Source organism: Scomber japonicus, chromosome 8 (assembly GCF_027409825.1).
Source record: "Scomber japonicus isolate fScoJap1 chromosome 8, fScoJap1.pri, whole genome shotgun sequence".
Lineage (NCBI taxonomy): Eukaryota > Metazoa > Chordata > Actinopteri > Scombriformes > Scombridae > Scomber > Scomber japonicus.
Window position 1 is genome coordinate 29,244,738 of NC_070585.1, and position 16,758 is coordinate 29,261,495.

The window sequence follows — 16,758 nt, forward strand, 5'->3', positions numbered from 1 at the left end:
AAGAAAATAATTCAATGTTTGCACACAAAATATATATCAGTAATTATCATCTAGTGACACTGTTGATAGAGAAAAGTATACACGGATCAACTATAACAGTAAAACTATATGTGTGATATTGTGTATGCCCTTCTCACACCACCAAAACAGCTGTGACCCGCTGATGCATGGACTCCAAAAGACCTCTCGAGTTGTCTTGTGTTATCTGGCACCAACATGTTAGCCACAGATCCTTTAAGTCCTGGAAGTTGCAAGGTTGCATCTTCATGCAGCGGACATCTCACAGATACTCAATTTGATTGAGATCTGGGGAATTCGTAGGCCGAGGCAACACCTTGAACTCGGTTCTTCAAATCATTCCTGATCAATTTTGGCAGCGTGGCGGTTGGTGTGCATTATCCAGCTGTGAGAATGTACTTGGTCTGCAACAAAGTTTGTGTAAGTGGTATGTACCTAAGTAACATCCACATGAATGTCAGGAGGTTTCATTGCTCAGGGCATCACACTGCCTCAGTCTTCTTCCCATAATGCATCCTGGTGCCATCTCTTCTTCAGATAAATGATGCAAATGTACTCGGCCGTTAACAAGATCTAAAAGAAAATGTGATATATCAGTTCTGACACTCACATGCCCATTGTAGGTGTTTTTGGTAGGTGGAGGTGGACAGTGGTCAGCACTCTGACTGGTCTCTGGCTACGTAGCTACATAAGCAGAAAACTATGATGCCATCTGTTTGTAACACCTGTCTATCATAGCCAGGGTTAAGTTTTTCAGCAGCTTCAGTAGCTCTTCTGAGGGATCGGACCAGGTGGGCGAGCCATGAGGCATAGGTGCCCATAACCCTCTTACAGGCTCATTGGTTTCAGTTATCCTTCCTTGGACTACTTTTAAAACGTACTGACCACTAAATACCAGGAAGACCCAGCAAGACCTTGGAGATGCCCTGTTATATATGCCCTGTCAGTGGTTTAAATATTTTGGCTGGTCGGCGATACATTATACTTACTAAATTATCATTCTGATTGATACCATTGTAATTATGCTTGTTAAAATAAAATCTCCCAAAATGTCACATTTTTTTGCATAATTTAGAACTTCTTAAATATTTGTCTGAGCCTACATAGTGGTAAAAAACACTCTGTAGAAGCCTTTAAACTGTAAACTTATTGACAAAATGTTTGACAACATGCAAATGACCAAAACTGGAGATACAACTTTTTCTGTTGTCTCTACTGTCTGTTCTTCTCTGTGTTTCTCTCCTGCTCGTATGTTAGTTCACATGTGCTTCCTCTTTAGAGTTTGCTCATCTCTTTTGTATTTGCTCTCTCATTAGTGTGTTTTTTTTCTCCAGATATTTGTGTTTGTGTCAACCTCCATGTCATTTTGTGTCAGTATGTGTATCTGCTCATGTGTTTGTGTTTCTCTACTTGTGTGTGATGGTTCTTCTTCCTGTGTATGCCATTCTGTGCATGTGTAATGGCCCAATACATCCCTGCTTTTTCTATGTGAGTGTGTGTCCCAGCACAGAACAAGGCCTCCATTGATGCTGCCAGTGGAGCTCTGGAAGTCATCCAGAGTAGAGCAGAGTAGAGTAGAGTAGAGTGTTTGAGGGGCCCAGATGCTACCGGAGGGTTTTCAATGTTTCACACAGACACAAACCTTCAGTCTCCTCTTTACTTTCCTCAATGGGACTCTAAGAGGAGCATCATCACACACTCTGAGCCAAGTTGGCTCGCCCACAAAGGGGCCGCGGTAGCCCCATTAGCGATGCGGGCGATCGTCCCGTTCAGTCATTTGACCCAGATAGTATTCTGTGGTTACAGCCAGCTCTGTCGGGTGGTAATGTTGTACTCATTAAAGCATTACAGTACAGTAAAATACAGTGATAGTGTTGTAAATCAAATGTGGGTTAAATATGACCTCCAGACAATGATCAGGAACTTTATGGCAAACTGCCATTATTATAAACAACAAACCTGCAAATGTTTGAATTATTATTAATGTTATTATTATTTAGTATTTACATTTTTTTCACTGGAGCACATTTTCCCTTAAAATGCTTCAGTTTGATTTATGACTCTATCATGTTTCACATTACTTACTCATAAAGATGCATGCCAACCTAAAAAGCCTATAAATCTGTATTAAGAGGCCCTCTGAGATGCTATATATGTAGTTCTCCACATAACGTTGAGCTAGAGGTGGGTCAGCAGGTCAGGTGTATATTTGTAGATGTTGGGACAGCATCATGGAGGTCCAAGTGAGTATTCTCCTCTTTTGATTTGATTAACCTTTCAAAAATGCAATGCTACTACAACTACAAAAGACATAAGTTGGCTAACAAGTTAAAATTATACCACCAATTGGCTGTTAAAACAGTTCATGTTCACTGTCAACAGTTCAAAGTTAAAATAAGCTAAAAAGTAACCATAGTAACTGTTGAACCATGATGCATTCACAGAAAGCAAAGTGTTTTTCAGAGTTTATTGAAGTTAGGCTAAGTTAGACAAAGTTAAAGAGCAACATCATTCACATTTCTAGTTACAGCAAGCCTGCCACAGAAAGTTACCGAACACTCTGTGACCCTTCAAATATACAACCTTGGCAGCTAAATTGTACAACTGTCTTCCTGGAAGAGTTTTGCTTCCACATCCATCTGCTGGGAATCAGAAGTTGACAGTCAAATCACACAGTACTGTTTTGATAACATTTCTGCACGTTCTCACAAAAGGGTAGAAAAAGAGAAGAAAGTATAAACACCTGAATTATTAAACTGTATAGGAGTATATATTTCCATTTTCCAGACTTCCATCCACCCCCTTTTAACTTAGATATTAAATATAGAAATTATATATTTTAAATATATAGTTGCATATCATCAGCATAATTATGTTAACATGCATTGTAAGTCTTTATAAGTTTGTCCACAGGCAACAAGTACAAACTAAACAACAATGGGCCTAAAATTGAGCCCTGGGGGACACCGTATGGATGGGGTGCTACAATTCCCATTACAAACAATAAAATCATGTCAATTAAGGGGAAAAATACCAGTCCAGTGCTGACCAAGATAGACCAACAAAACTCTCAAGCTTCTCCCATAAAAAATACCATGATCGATAGTATAGGAGTAGCATGGGTGATTATAGGAATATTTACCATAATTATCATTATTTAGATGTGAAAGGAGGCCTCACACTTATCGGTGGAAATAAAATCACCTGGAATTGATATTTTGGAGTTATTTAAATAGGGCTGAGTAGGTATTTATGTGGAGAAATTGACCCTAACAAACAAACTAAACAACACAGTTATGTCTCCTTATTGGTCATGTTGTATTGTGTTGCTGGTGGGGGCCTTCAGGTGGCACTGAGGCTCTTTTGGAGTGTTTAGGATGTACCCACGTACCTCTTTCTGCCACTCTGATCACTGAGGATGTTGTGAGAGGGACCCCACCCATTCAGGCTTGTTCCAGCTCTCCTCACCATGTGTCAATTTAACATAGAAAGGAAATGATATGTAGGTATGCATGAGTTACTATTTGACCCTATCCAAATACCATCTTGACTTTGCTCCCCTATCAGTTTCCTCTGTTGCTCTGACCTGCAGTTATGTGAAGTCTACAGTTGAAGTTTCAGGTGTCATTTCTGTTGTGTAAATATGCAAAGAGATTGTGCTTGGTGTTGCTGTGTGTTTGGCTACTGTGTCCGCCCTAGCATTTCCTGTACAGACTTGACCAAAATGTTTAATATGCACCTTGCATTTACACACTGCTACTTGTTCTGGTATCACAGCATTCAGGAGAAAAGCTACTAGCTACTGTGGTGACATATTCATTTCCCTGTAGCTGTCAAAAGACGTCTGAAACCATGCACTACACCAAAACCATATCTGCTATCAGTATAGATAGTTGTTGTTTTTCATTTAGCCTATTTGCATGCTTCTGTGAGTGCTTTTTGATCTGCTGTTTATGCAGAGAAATGAAAAAGCTGTTGTTTTATTTTCATTATCTCATGCTGGCTTTATATATACTGTTTAACCAACTTAATTTACCCCTGTTGTCTGATCCGTGGATGCTGAGCCATCAACAGACAACTCCAGCTCTACATTAATCAGCAGTGCGTCTCTGAGGTTAGCTCTCAGGCCGCATACTTAATTTATGGCTGCCATGCAATCATGCGGTTCTTTCTCTAATGCTGTTGGGAGAAGAGTAGTAGGGTTAAGCATAGTACAAAGTTTGTTAAATTTGGCATTTGAAGCTACATAGAATGATGTTGCTTTAACCATCTGGCTGCAGAGAGATGTGCTGTTTTCTGTTCCAACAGGATTATTGACACTGAGTGAGGAACAAGCAATGTTAGATTCTGATAACTATACAGATCTCTTGTTGCCCTAACAGCTTTTTTTTGCAGCTGCTGACCTTAAACAAATAGGCAATGCTTTCACTACTGTGTCTTAATTTTGATGAGAAGTAAGCAAGTGGAGTCAGTCTGTTTCTATGTTCCTGTAACAATACAAATTATCTTCAACAACAGTCTGTGTGAATGGTTTTGTTGCGTCTGGAAGCCCTGATGTTAGTGTGTTTTGTAGAGCAGGTTTAGGGTTAATGAAGGCTTCTTCTCACTTTTTGGTATGCAGTCAGTCCTTTTTATTATGAATCGTTCTGGTAATTGGCACCTCGCTGTCTAAAGTGTGATGTCATTTCCTAGAAAAGACATAACCTGCTTCTTTGTTAGCGGACTTGTTTTGGATAGCTGTTACATGCTTACCCAGTTACTCATTGTAATTTGCAACAGTGTCTTTTTCACAGGACTTCTTAGTCAGTAAACAGACTATTAAATCATCAACATATTATAAAAGAGTGCTTCCCATGGCAGTTTTAACACTTCCAGCTTTTCTTTTAGTGTTGTAGAGAATATTGCCAGACTTTCACAATGTGCTTGGACTAGATCAGTCCAAGTATACAACTTCTCTTAAATGGAGAAGCCAAACCAGTACTGAGAATATTTTTTATAAGAATGCTAAAAAAAAGCAGAAGTTAAATACAGTAAATGACTAAAAACCACTTGCTACCTGATGGAACATGTGATAAGACACTGTGTGGTTTGGGGACATTTGGTGCAAGAGGAGATACTGCTACGTTCAGTACCTGCATATCTTCTACACATCTCCTCATCATCTGATCTTTTTAACAGGATATATTGGTGTTTTGACTGGTGAGGTTTCACATGGAACATAATTCCCTCTTTCAAGAGTGAGTCAAAAACTGGGGGTGTAGCCTCTGGTTTCAACAGATATTAATCTTTGCATGGTCTGTAATCAATTGGTTGAAGATGTTTGATCAAACCTACATCATATACACTTTTTGCTCAGAAGGTTGTTGGTATGTCTGTTAACTACGGAGACTCAGCTTTGTAGCATTACTGTTGTTTTTCACATGTATCCATTCTGTTTGCAGGCGTGCAGCTTTTAAGCATATGAAAGTCAGGCGGCAGGCTGTTCTGTACGTTTTAAGGCATTCATTGTAACAGATGAAAAGGCCTGTCTGTGTTTTTGCCACTGTGATGTTTCAGTTGAACGTCTCACCCATAGACCATAAAAGCTTTCCACTATAGTGTTCTACTTTTTGCTAGAGAGAAGAGTGATGCTGAGTCATACACTTTGAAGAACTTCTGTCTGTGGTCTTCTGGTATTTCTACCACGGCTGCTCACACACATCTTTCTTCCAATACAACTGTCTCATAGTTGTGTGCTGTACAATGCAAGTCTGTCTTCTTCACGTATTGCATTTCCTGTTTCTGTATGATGTATGTGTGTGTGTGTGTGTGTGCGCATGCCTCACTAATTATGTGCTCAGTGCATTTTAATCATTTCCTTCATACAGATAAAATAGAGTTCTTGTATCACATTTCACAAATAGCATAGTGTGACCTAAATCTGTCACTTTGCTGTCACTCCCCCATCTGTGCAGATCAACACAATGCCCAAACAACACATCAGGTCTCTTCCCATTAGGTTTACTGGACAACAGAATGACTGTTTAAATCTCTTTCCATCCTTGTCATGTACTAATAAAGGGATAGTGAACCATTCTTTGACAGTAGACTATCCCCACAAGCTTCAATGGTTGCTAGTGTTGTTCTGCTCAATTTTGGAAGAGGGTTTAAATCCTTTTATCACTGATTTTGTTGCTTCTGAGTCTAAAATTCAACTTTCTGGCCTCAAACCAGTAGTGAAACAGTAGGCATGACCTTGTAGGTGTCATGATGAAGCAATTTATAGCTTGGCATGTCTGTGTAGTCATTATCATTAGCTTCTTCTCTTTGTTCTCATGTTTTTAAGGCTTCCTGCACTGATTGGTATCGGTGCTTGTGTGGGTATCTGTGTTCTTACCGTTTCGTTGGTCATCTGGGTTCTGACCCGTCTCCAACCTTGCTGTAAATCTGCTTCAGTCTGATACATTTGATCCTCCCTATGATCTTCGTCAATCTCCTTCAGAATGCTTTTGGTGGCAGTCTTTTATGCAGATAAAACCGTCATCACCAGTCTTCCTGTTACCTCCACCTTTACCCTGTTGTCCACGTCCATGGCCTTGTCCACATGAGTCACATTTGAGTTTTTTTAGTGTCTTTCTTCTCGTTCTCTTTGAACTCTGTGGTTCTGATGTTTTAGAGAGATTTGCCCGGTACAGATGGTCATCCATGTTATACTTGAGGTCATCCTGTGTGAAATTTCCAGCCACCATTGCCCACTTATGCTTTATATTCTCGACCATACTCCGTTCCTTCAGCATATGTTGAAACTGGCACCTCAGAAGCCTCTTTCAGGTCTGACATTGTCCATGGGTGGTACACCTACTGTGTTCAATCCTTTCCTTGGTCCTTTGGCTCCAGTGCACACCTGATCTTAGGAAAGAATGCTGGCTTTCTTCCTCTGGCATGGTGAGCAGGTCTTGGCTGCTAGAGGGCTCAAATAATGTCCATCTGCCCTCATGAACCTTCCTGTTACGCTCCACTCAGTTCTAGTGCCAGCCACAGGAGGTCTGGATGGTGTTGGAGGTGCTAAGGGTGCAGAGAGTGTTTGTTTCACTGGGCTTTCAGCCTCAAGGTGTGTGTTGTTTTTAGTTGTTGAATGTCTTTTTTCATGTTTCTACTCACTTTTAGAGACACATACAGCAGACTCTCAAGCTTGGTGATTGAATGATTCTTTCTAAAATTTAAGACATGGTGGTCCATCTTTGTGTTTTGTTTGTCCTTGCATTTTTATGTACAATCATATATCCTGTATGTATTATCAAAAACACACATTTCTAACACACTCACTCCTCTTTGATGGTAGTGCAAAGAGATGTCCCTCTAAACCTTGGCAATCCTCCAACTTCCAGTCACCACGAAAATGGATGGGCTTTTGCCTCTGCAACCTATTACACCTCTACCTCTTATTGGAACACAATGAAATGCATCATTTATCAAAAACAATCAAAATGAATAAATTGTATTTAGTCTCCCGTTTCAATTGAGGTGGCCACATCATTCAGTTCAATTACTTTATTCATCCTTGGCAAGAACAGATATGTTTGGAAATGTAATGTAAATCATTAGGGAAGCCCTGTTATAGTACATCCTTCTGCTCCAATCCCTACTCCTATCACATCTGTATTTTCTACATCGTTTTCTCCTGGAGCAAACGCTGCACAGCTTAGCGGGGGATTTTCTCCCTAAGCTGATTTATATCAGCTGATAGCCCTGTCATGAAGCTAGGCACTGGAATGAATGGATGAATAGACAGATGAGAAAAAGCAATGAAAGGATACTGGGAAATGAGGAGTGGTTGTGTTAATATCCATTTGAAAGGTAATACCCAGGGAAGGATTCGGGTTGTATTCGCCTTCCGTTTCTTCTGTTCCTGTATCTTTACCGCAGCTTCCTGTTTGATCTTAAGGAAGGAAAGGATGGGGAGAAGGAAGGATGGAGTGAAGGGATATGGGGGTAAAAAAACATGAGAGGAATGGAGAGAGAGAATGAAGAGGACAAAGTTTATTTTAAAATACACAGGCTCTGATGAAGATGGGTATAAAAGGTGGATGGAGATAAGAAGAATGGAGGAAGACGGATGAGACAGGATGGTGGCGAAGATTTACGGATGAAATGAGAAGAGGCGCTGAAAGACAAGACAAGGATTATAGAAAAGCTGGGGGGAAGGAATTGAAGATAGGTGATCGAGAAAGTAAGATGGGGACAGGAAGAAGCAAACAAAAGACATCAGGATGGATGAAAAACAGAGAATCTGACAGAAAGACAAAGACTGACGGATATAAGAGAAAGGGAAGAGCAAAAAGTCATATTCTCTGTTATTATAGAAGAATAAATGGCTGAATCCAACCCTTTAATAGAAAACGTGAATGTGCCATGTAGCTGTCAGCTTTAGTGACGTGATAAATGTACAGTATCATAACCTCATGGCCTCTTCTGCACATTATTCCCTTGTACAAACATCCATCTGCAGGATGTTAAGAGCTGACAGAATATAGATTAGAAATTGGAATGAAAGGCTGAAAGAGCCAAATGGTGGACGCGTTCATTTGACAAGTGACCAGTCTTAATTTTTCCAGTTTATCTCATTTGGTATTTTGAATAAAATTAGTAAAACATTGCACTATTTCTTTTGTTCCCTACTCCCTCCAATCATCTTGCATACAGACATTTTTACTACTATGCTAGAAGAAGAGTGGGTGTCTTCTAAATGGGTCATATTAGGCTTTTTGTGATTTTCTGTTGTATTTATAGTGTTATGATGTTGAATGTCTATGCCTAAAACTGGTAAAAGTTCCAAAACTCGAGGTGTACTTAAGTAAAACTGACCCCTGAAAATCAAAATCCAGGGCTTTCGCAAAGTGACCTCTACTTCCTCCTTAAACTGGTGTCTTATTGTTCTCACATGCCTAAAAATGGTCGTCCATTGGTAGCCTTCATTGCTGAGGTTATTTTAAGGGTTGTTCACATTTGCCACTCAGATGTGAACATGTATGACTGTATTTGAGAAGTTTCCTTTTGGAGTACATAGTAGTGTCTAGAACTGTTGGGCATCTGCCAGGAGCACATTATGTAAAGAGGTACCAGTTGAGCCCCAATAATGTAAATATAGACTTAGAAATGTGCATACTACACCTTTAACTATCTCATGTCAATCCAAGAACATACACACATTTAGTTTACCTCTAAAATATCTACCATGTTCAGTCTACTAAGCCTGATGTATTTTACCTTCTTCTCTTTCACCAGCTGAAGAAACTGCTGCTGAGTCCTCCCAACGTGCCCGCGGGCATCGATGCACACAAAGATGGTGTCAACGGGCATCGCTACAGCAACAGAAGCTTGCACCTACGGCCAGTCAGACCTCTGGTTAAGGTGAGGGGATGATATCATGGAAATACCTTGTCGATTCAATGTGTGCACAGGCAGAATTAGCTTAAGTCTCAGTTTTATGAAAGATAGACTTTAATGGATAGCTGATAGGAGACAAGCACGTTGAAATTAAGGGAAGAGAGGACAGCGTAACATACAACAAGGGTCCCTAGCTGGTATTGGATCAGGGAGGGTCCAGCACAGTAACTACTGTATTTGGCTACCAGGATTCTCTGATTACTTACATTTATCCTGTGTCAGAGTTTCCAGCCTTTTCTTCTTCAACCTGTGAAGCAGAACCGAAGCAGTTTGTTCTGTCGTAACCCCAGACATTCGCACATCTCGATTCACTAGTTACTGCCTCATTCTGCCTGTGTCTTCTGAAGGCTGGTGAGATAACAAAATTGGATTTTTCCCATCACTTGCTCTCAGAGGTGGAGAGTTAACACTAAAGTAATTCACTTTTTGCATTCACAGCCTGCAGTCAGCATCCCTGCAGCTGCAAAGGCAGTCCCTTTTTAAACAGGTGTCGGCAGTCGTTCTGCAAGTTTGCGTCAGGTTAATAGATAGAACAGATATTGATATTACAATCATTCTGCGTTATCCTTACATCCAGAACTGTCAACAGAGAAAAAACAACAGACATTTGTCCAGATGCTTGAAGCGATCTGCAAAACATAGCTTTACATTTTTCTGACAAGTCACCTCTTGCGGTCATACAGATGGTCTCTCAGTATGAGCTGGAACTGATGACTAACACTCACACCAACAGGCAACATCAGTTTCTTTAAACCATTTAGATATTTCTTCCAATCATATAGGTGGTTTGTTAGACATGCTGTTACAGAGATGTGGCAAAACCTGCAATCCCTGCCTTAAAGAATATAAATCCCACCAATAGCACCTATAAAATAGGGTTTATTTCCCACCCTGTCAACCAGAAATTATCATTGAAATGCTAACCAACTGTGCTGAAATGTAAACAAAGCAATTTACCACTGGCTAAAGCTTTCTGACAGGTCTTGTGTTCTTATTATACAGCGTTCAGAGATACAGGGAAAAAATGACAAAACCTTCTCAAAGTCCAGCCAGCAGTAGCCCAGCTGGAACGACAACAACAGTTTATACTTTCCGAATGATAGATATCTCATTTTAGGCTAAAAACTCTACAGGCCTTCAAGCTTGCGGGGACCTTCGGCTGCTGCGCGTGATAGATGTGGTGTTGGGGAAGAGAGGACATTTACAATGGCTACTGCTGTATGACTTAGCAGTAATTGGATAGCTGCTAGCATTGTGCTTCAAGTGGTCATTGATTACAACACCAGTCATTTATCTTGTACAAACATAAAACTTGGTGAGTCTTCACACAGCCTTTTTGCTCTGGCTTAAGCCAGGAGGGTACAAAATACTCGCAGGGTGCAGCGTGGGGATAAGCCAAGCCTGTAACCGTGCTGTGACTGGCAGTGTGTGTTAGTGTGTGTGTATGTGTGTATGTGTGTGTGAGCGTTGGTTTTAGAGTAGCGTGGCTTTGCTGTGGCAGATGGCGTGAGTATTGACAGACAGGGCAAGAGGGCAACAGTGAATCATAGTGTGTCTCTCGCTCTCTTCCTCTCTGTATGAGTAATATGGAATCAGCCATTTCATTGCAGCTGCTCACTGGATCATCCCTCACAAAGTCGGAAGTAAAATTTACTGTCGTGTGTTAGAGCTCATGCTCGTGTATCCAGGGGCAGGAAATTGAAGATACACCCTTGTCGTCATGGGTCTGATTTTTACTTTTGGATGGTTCATTTTTATTGTTGCCGTGAAACCACAATGGATGTTGGTTGGTAAATGACAAATGTTTAATCTGAAACATCAATAGTAAATGTTAGGTTTTAGTGTCAGTTCTTCAAAGTCAGAGAAAGAGGGCTTTTTTTAAAGTTTCCATTTTTTATCGATGACTAATGTTAGAAGCTTAGATGGACCTGAATGTAGCATTTTGTGTCGGGTTAAAAGGCATTCTTAGATGTGTAAAAAAAATAAAATAATCAAGATTAACCACACAATCATTAAGAGAAAGTGGGGGATAAAAATGCTCACAAGCAAGTACATGAAGATCCTAATTGTGTCAGTTTCATTTTTATTTTTCAATAAAATCTGGACATTTAATAAAACAATGTAGCAACAGACACATTTTCAGACTGTATCCTAAATGTTTGAGGGTGTTTATACGTATGTTTGTGTGTCTCCTCCATCAGAGTGACCTCCCTCAGGAGCGGAAGCCCCGAGCGGTGCGTCCGGCGGGCCGCCTGTGCACTGAGCTCCATCGCCACCTCACCACCGCCCAGGACACAGAGGACACCGCTGCCCCCGACACAGAGGAGGACGAAGAGGAAGAAGAAGACGAGGACAGCGAGTCAGAGGAGGACGAAGAGGAGGAAGGCGAGGAAGAGGAGGAGGAATCTTCCAGCAGCGAGGTGGAGGGAGTGGCGGTTGCGGCCCCTGAACCGGCTAAGCCTCAGTTCAGCTCGGAGAAAGAACTACACTCAGTGGTGGAGCTGATCAAGTACATGCATACCTACTGCCTGCCCACGCGCAAGCAGCAGGGCTGGGAGCGGAAAGAGCGTGACCTCTCGAGGCCGCGGGCTCGACCCGAGGCCTCGCGCCCGGCCGCCACAAACTCTCACAGCAGAGTCGTCTTGGTGGCCGCTCCTGGGACCAGTGGGGGTTTGACTGGGACAGGCAACAGCGCCCCCAGGAGGCTCCCCTTCGCTAGGCGGAGGGAGATGAAGGCCAACTCCCTCCTCCGTGAGCTCCTGCAGCAGAGCAGCTCGTACGATGTGAGCAAGCCTTACAGACTGCACAGCCCACCCTACTCCCACTCCCACAGCCCCAACAGAGGAGGAGTATATATTTCCTCTGCCCTGGGTAAATCAGCCCGAGCCCAATCCCCCACCTCCAACAACCCCAAACCTGAGCTACGTAAAGACTCTTCCTCCCCAGAGAGGAGAAACTACTCCTCCGAGGCTGTGCAAAGCCTCGAGGAGATCGCAGAGGACGGCGGCTCCTTCTCCGTTCGGCGCTCCCGACGTCTGGCCTCCTTCCCCAGCCGATTCGCCAAGAGGCAGCGGCCTGGACGGGCGAGGGAAGGCGAGGGGAGGGACAAGGAGGAGAGAGAGGAGGGACGAGCGGGATTCAAACTCTTGCCAACCCAGGCCGGAGGGGGAACTACGACAGAGACGCAGCCAGAGCAGCCGACGACGGGCGACTGCAGCGCTGGAACAACGGAGCCGACCAAACCCTGCTGCCACAGCGGTGAGACAGAGGCTAATTCACACTATCGCCTTTTATGTTCACTATTGTGTAGCTGCTTATAATATATTTTACTTGGATGACTCAAACTGTAATCCATCTTATATTAACTGACTGAGAATAATAACAAATCTCCCAAAATGTGAGTTTATCCCATTTTTTTGGGCTATCTTTCAATTTTTTCTCATCCTCTGTTCGAGCTGTAGCGCTGAAAGGATGACAAATAGTGACAAGTGAATGATGAAGGATTTACTTAAAGTCCTTGGAGAGTTGAGTGTTGTAATACAAGTCACATATACTGCGAGTGTCATGTCTCAGTTTTACATTTAAAACATAATCCATGTGCTCCAAACACGAGCTGGAAAGAAATGTGACTTCAAATCTGACTGTCGATCACGTTGATTATTGAGATTTGAGTAACATGAGATGGGAAAATATCAGAGTTGAGCCATCCAGCTGCATTGTGAATGTAGCCTGAGATACAGACAAATAGGCAAACACCATCATTTTCAGTAGAATCAGACACATTTTCTTGGCATGTATGTAATTGAATGCATGTGCGTGACTGGCTTTCTTTATTTCTGATTGCAGAAAAGCGAGCCTGCCTCTGCCTGCCTCTGAATCCCAAGTCCACAGGGTGAGCATCTCTAGATAAAGTACTTGCTATATTTCCATCATACAGTAGTAGAAGTGCTCAATTTTTCATGCAGAACCTAAGCCTGAAGTCAACGAGTACTTAATGCTAAGCAATGTGGAAGCATTCTTTTGTGGATGGCTTTTTTCCTGATGCTCATACAGCTGTTTCAGTTGTTTTATAATGTAAAAAAACAGCTGCCTAAGAAGCTAAATGTACTTTTAACCAAACAGTTCTTCTTAAAAACTGAGACAGAGTGCATCAATATTTCACTGAACTTACAGTTAAGAGCAGAACAAGCAGAACTACATCTGGTCTTACAAGCTACAACATGTGGTATACTTAACTTAGCAAATATAATCACAAACATACTCATTAAAAGGAAATTATTGATTACTCTCACTAGAACATGTCCTTGTGAACAATTATGAGCTATAGCTAAAACCACCATTCCCCAGATTTGAGGTTAAAATATGCCGCTGCAGTGCTGACAGGTGTACAGTACAGTAGATGCCTCATGGGAAATCCTGCATTAGAAAACATGACTTTATCATAATGAAAAGTTACAGCTGGGCCTTCATTTAAATTGCTACTTAAAATTCACAGAGCTGAATATTTGTTCTTCATAACCAATGCCAGACAACAGGTGCACATATTAAACACCACCTGCTTATGATTAAATTATAGAAAAAATTAAAATCACATGTTCAACCAGTTTGAAAACTTTACAGAAGAGAACAGAAGTTTGGGTTGCATTATTGGATCTGATAAAAAAAAAAAGAAAAAAGTATGAGCTTTATCTTTGATGGCTTATATAGTGCATATAAATCCAGTAAAAGAGTTAGGAAACGCTACCTTTTCATGGTCTTTCTTAAGGAAGGAAGGAAAGAAGAAGGAGGAGGGAGGGAGGAAGGAAGGCAGGATGGTAGGATGGAGGAAGGTTAGGAAGGAAGGAAGGTAGGGGGGAGGAAAGATAGAGAGAAGGAGGGAGGGAGGAAAGAAGGAAGGAAGGTAGGATGGAGGAAAGAAGGTAGGAGGGAGGGGGGAAAGAAGGAAGGAAGGATGGAAATAAAGAGGGAGGGAGGAAAGAATGAAGGAAGGAAGGAAAGAAGGAAGGGAGGAAGGGAGGAAGGAAGGACCCAGGAGGACGACAGGAAGGTTAAAACTGTACCTTTACTTTTTTGGACCAGTAACTTTTAACTTTACTACATTTGCTGCTGATTCCTTCATTACAACGACTCTGTTAGCTACACTGCACTTTGCCACATTAACCGAAATGAGCTGTCATCCAATTCTCTGTGTACCCGTTTCACATGAGACCCTTACCCACTCTACCTTGCAGTACAGAGACATGCACTTATACCAGATTAATAATGAGCTGGCTAAATGCACAAATTAAGAAAACTCAGGCAAATACCTTTTCAATTTAAGATTTAACTAATTTTACTGCACATTATTATTATTATTATTATTATCATATTATCATTATTAGAATGAGTTTGCCCACTTAAAAGCCTGATGTTTACTTCAAAATAGAGTCAGTGGGAGTTATTGCTCCATACTGCTGAGGAAATGCATTAATCATAAGAATAGTTTATTTATGAGTACTGAACGAGAGACGGATTCCATTAGGAGCAGAGGATTGTTCCAGCTATACTAATCTAATGCCTGTAAACATGCAAATTAATGAGTTAATCACCTTTTGCTGTAATATGGAAAAATTCAGCGCTAATTGATTTGATCCTATTTAGGTATTTGTGTTTCATTGTCTCGGTTATATAATCCCACACTCCAAAATCTAGCAGTAGTCCGTAATGTCATAAATTAAGTAATAAATCTTTTTGGCTTTGGGGAATTTCATGTTGGCAGGATGGAAAAGCCTCTGAAACAAACACTTGATTGATTACGCAATATGAATTTACATATTTATATTAAGCTTACCAGAAGCTCACAAGAACATCTAGATCTGTTCTCAAAACTCAAATCAACATGGGTCAATTAAAAAGTGAGTAAGAATATGAAAAAAATGATATACAGATGATTTAACGTTCCAAGAAGAGGGCTTAGATCCATTTTTAATGCATATCTGTAAGCATGGTTTGCAGTCATGTATAATCTCATAAGACTGTATTCTACTCTGAACTTGTAATGAGATAAACTAGATCCAAATTCAGGAGATTTTTTCCCCCAAGATCCTTAATGAATCAGGACCCCTGGTTGGCTTACAAAGATTTTAATCTGTGCCAGACAGAGCGCCCTCCCTGCTCTTACTTTTCCAAATTAACCTCCCCACCCATCCATCCAGCCTCCAACGCTGGAACCTCTCCAGCCCCCAACCAGTCACAAATCTGAATGCTTCTCTCCTGTATAAACCCCTGGCTTCAGTCCATCTTTTAAATGAATCTGTTTTATGAAGTGCTCCAAAAAAAAAAAGTAGATTTTTTTTTGTTTGTTTGTTTTTTTTTTAATTTTATTCCCCTGTTCTATGTGGAGGGTAAGTAATATCCCGCCTGAAGCCAATCCACTCGGCACCGCTCCTGCCTTTCATGGCAACTGGAGAAACAGAAACAGACAGCCAGAAATAGAAAGCAGAGGAAGAATAGGGGAGAGGACAGCGGAGTACATATGGTTGTTGTGATAAGAAATGAGGAGAGCCGAGAAATGCCAGTAGCATTTACAGGGAGAAACATAATTCAAATTCAGCAGACATCAGCTGAAACGGTGCAATTTTTATTTTAGAAAAAAAAAAGGAAAAGAAAATAAAGAGCTTCTGCTGAGAGCCTTTTAAGGCTCTTATTAGATTCCTGTTGGCTTGAATGTTTGAAACCTGCAACAGATTCCAGCATGACACAGCAGTCTTTAATTCATCTCTCTCTATTCTTTTCATGTGTGTGTTTGTTTCTCCACCAAAAGAGAGTCCCAGTACAGCACCAAGCCTTTTGAGCAGACGCTCAGTGTGGATCTGTGTGGAACAGCAGGTAAACACATCTCACGTCTACTCATTTGTTTGTTTGGATCTACGCTGATGTCAGCTGGTTGCCGCTTTTAAAGCTACAGTCATAAGAGATGGGGGATAAGCAGTAACAGGTAGCAGTGTTTTAATATCAGATACTGAAAAAGCCTTTATAGCAGTGTTTTGCAGACATATATTTTTTGTTGAGCTATAGCTGTCAACACTAACTTTAGTGACAAATACATAAAGTTTCCTGTGGCTACCTTCACAATAAAAGCTCTCCGTGTTTGGCACCTTTTTAATGTGAAGCAGCAGCAGTGAGACACATTAGCAGTAACTTAAAACAGCTGAAACTCCCTGTGCATTTAAAGGCAATCTGAATCCTGCCTGTTAATGATAGACTCAAAACTACTACATAGAGACTTAATTAGAATATAATTACATTGAGTGGCTATTGCTGAAAACAAGGCCA

General features: G+C 41.2%; 1 protein-coding gene across 1 annotated transcript in view; it reads left to right on the forward strand.

The window, feature by feature from the left end:
• ppargc1b (peroxisome proliferator-activated receptor gamma, coactivator 1 beta) overlaps nt 1-16,758 on the forward strand; it is a 105,966-nt gene that overhangs the window by 77,287 nt on the left and 11,921 nt on the right. Inside the window, exons 4-7 of the mRNA XM_053324340.1 lie at nt 9,283-9,408; nt 11,646-12,702; nt 13,291-13,336; nt 16,247-16,311. Of these exons, the coding sequence (XP_053180315.1) occupies nt 9,283-9,408; nt 11,646-12,702; nt 13,291-13,336; nt 16,247-16,311 (1,294 nt within the window). The remainder of the gene's footprint in view (nt 1-9,282; nt 9,409-11,645; nt 12,703-13,290; nt 13,337-16,246; nt 16,312-16,758) is intronic.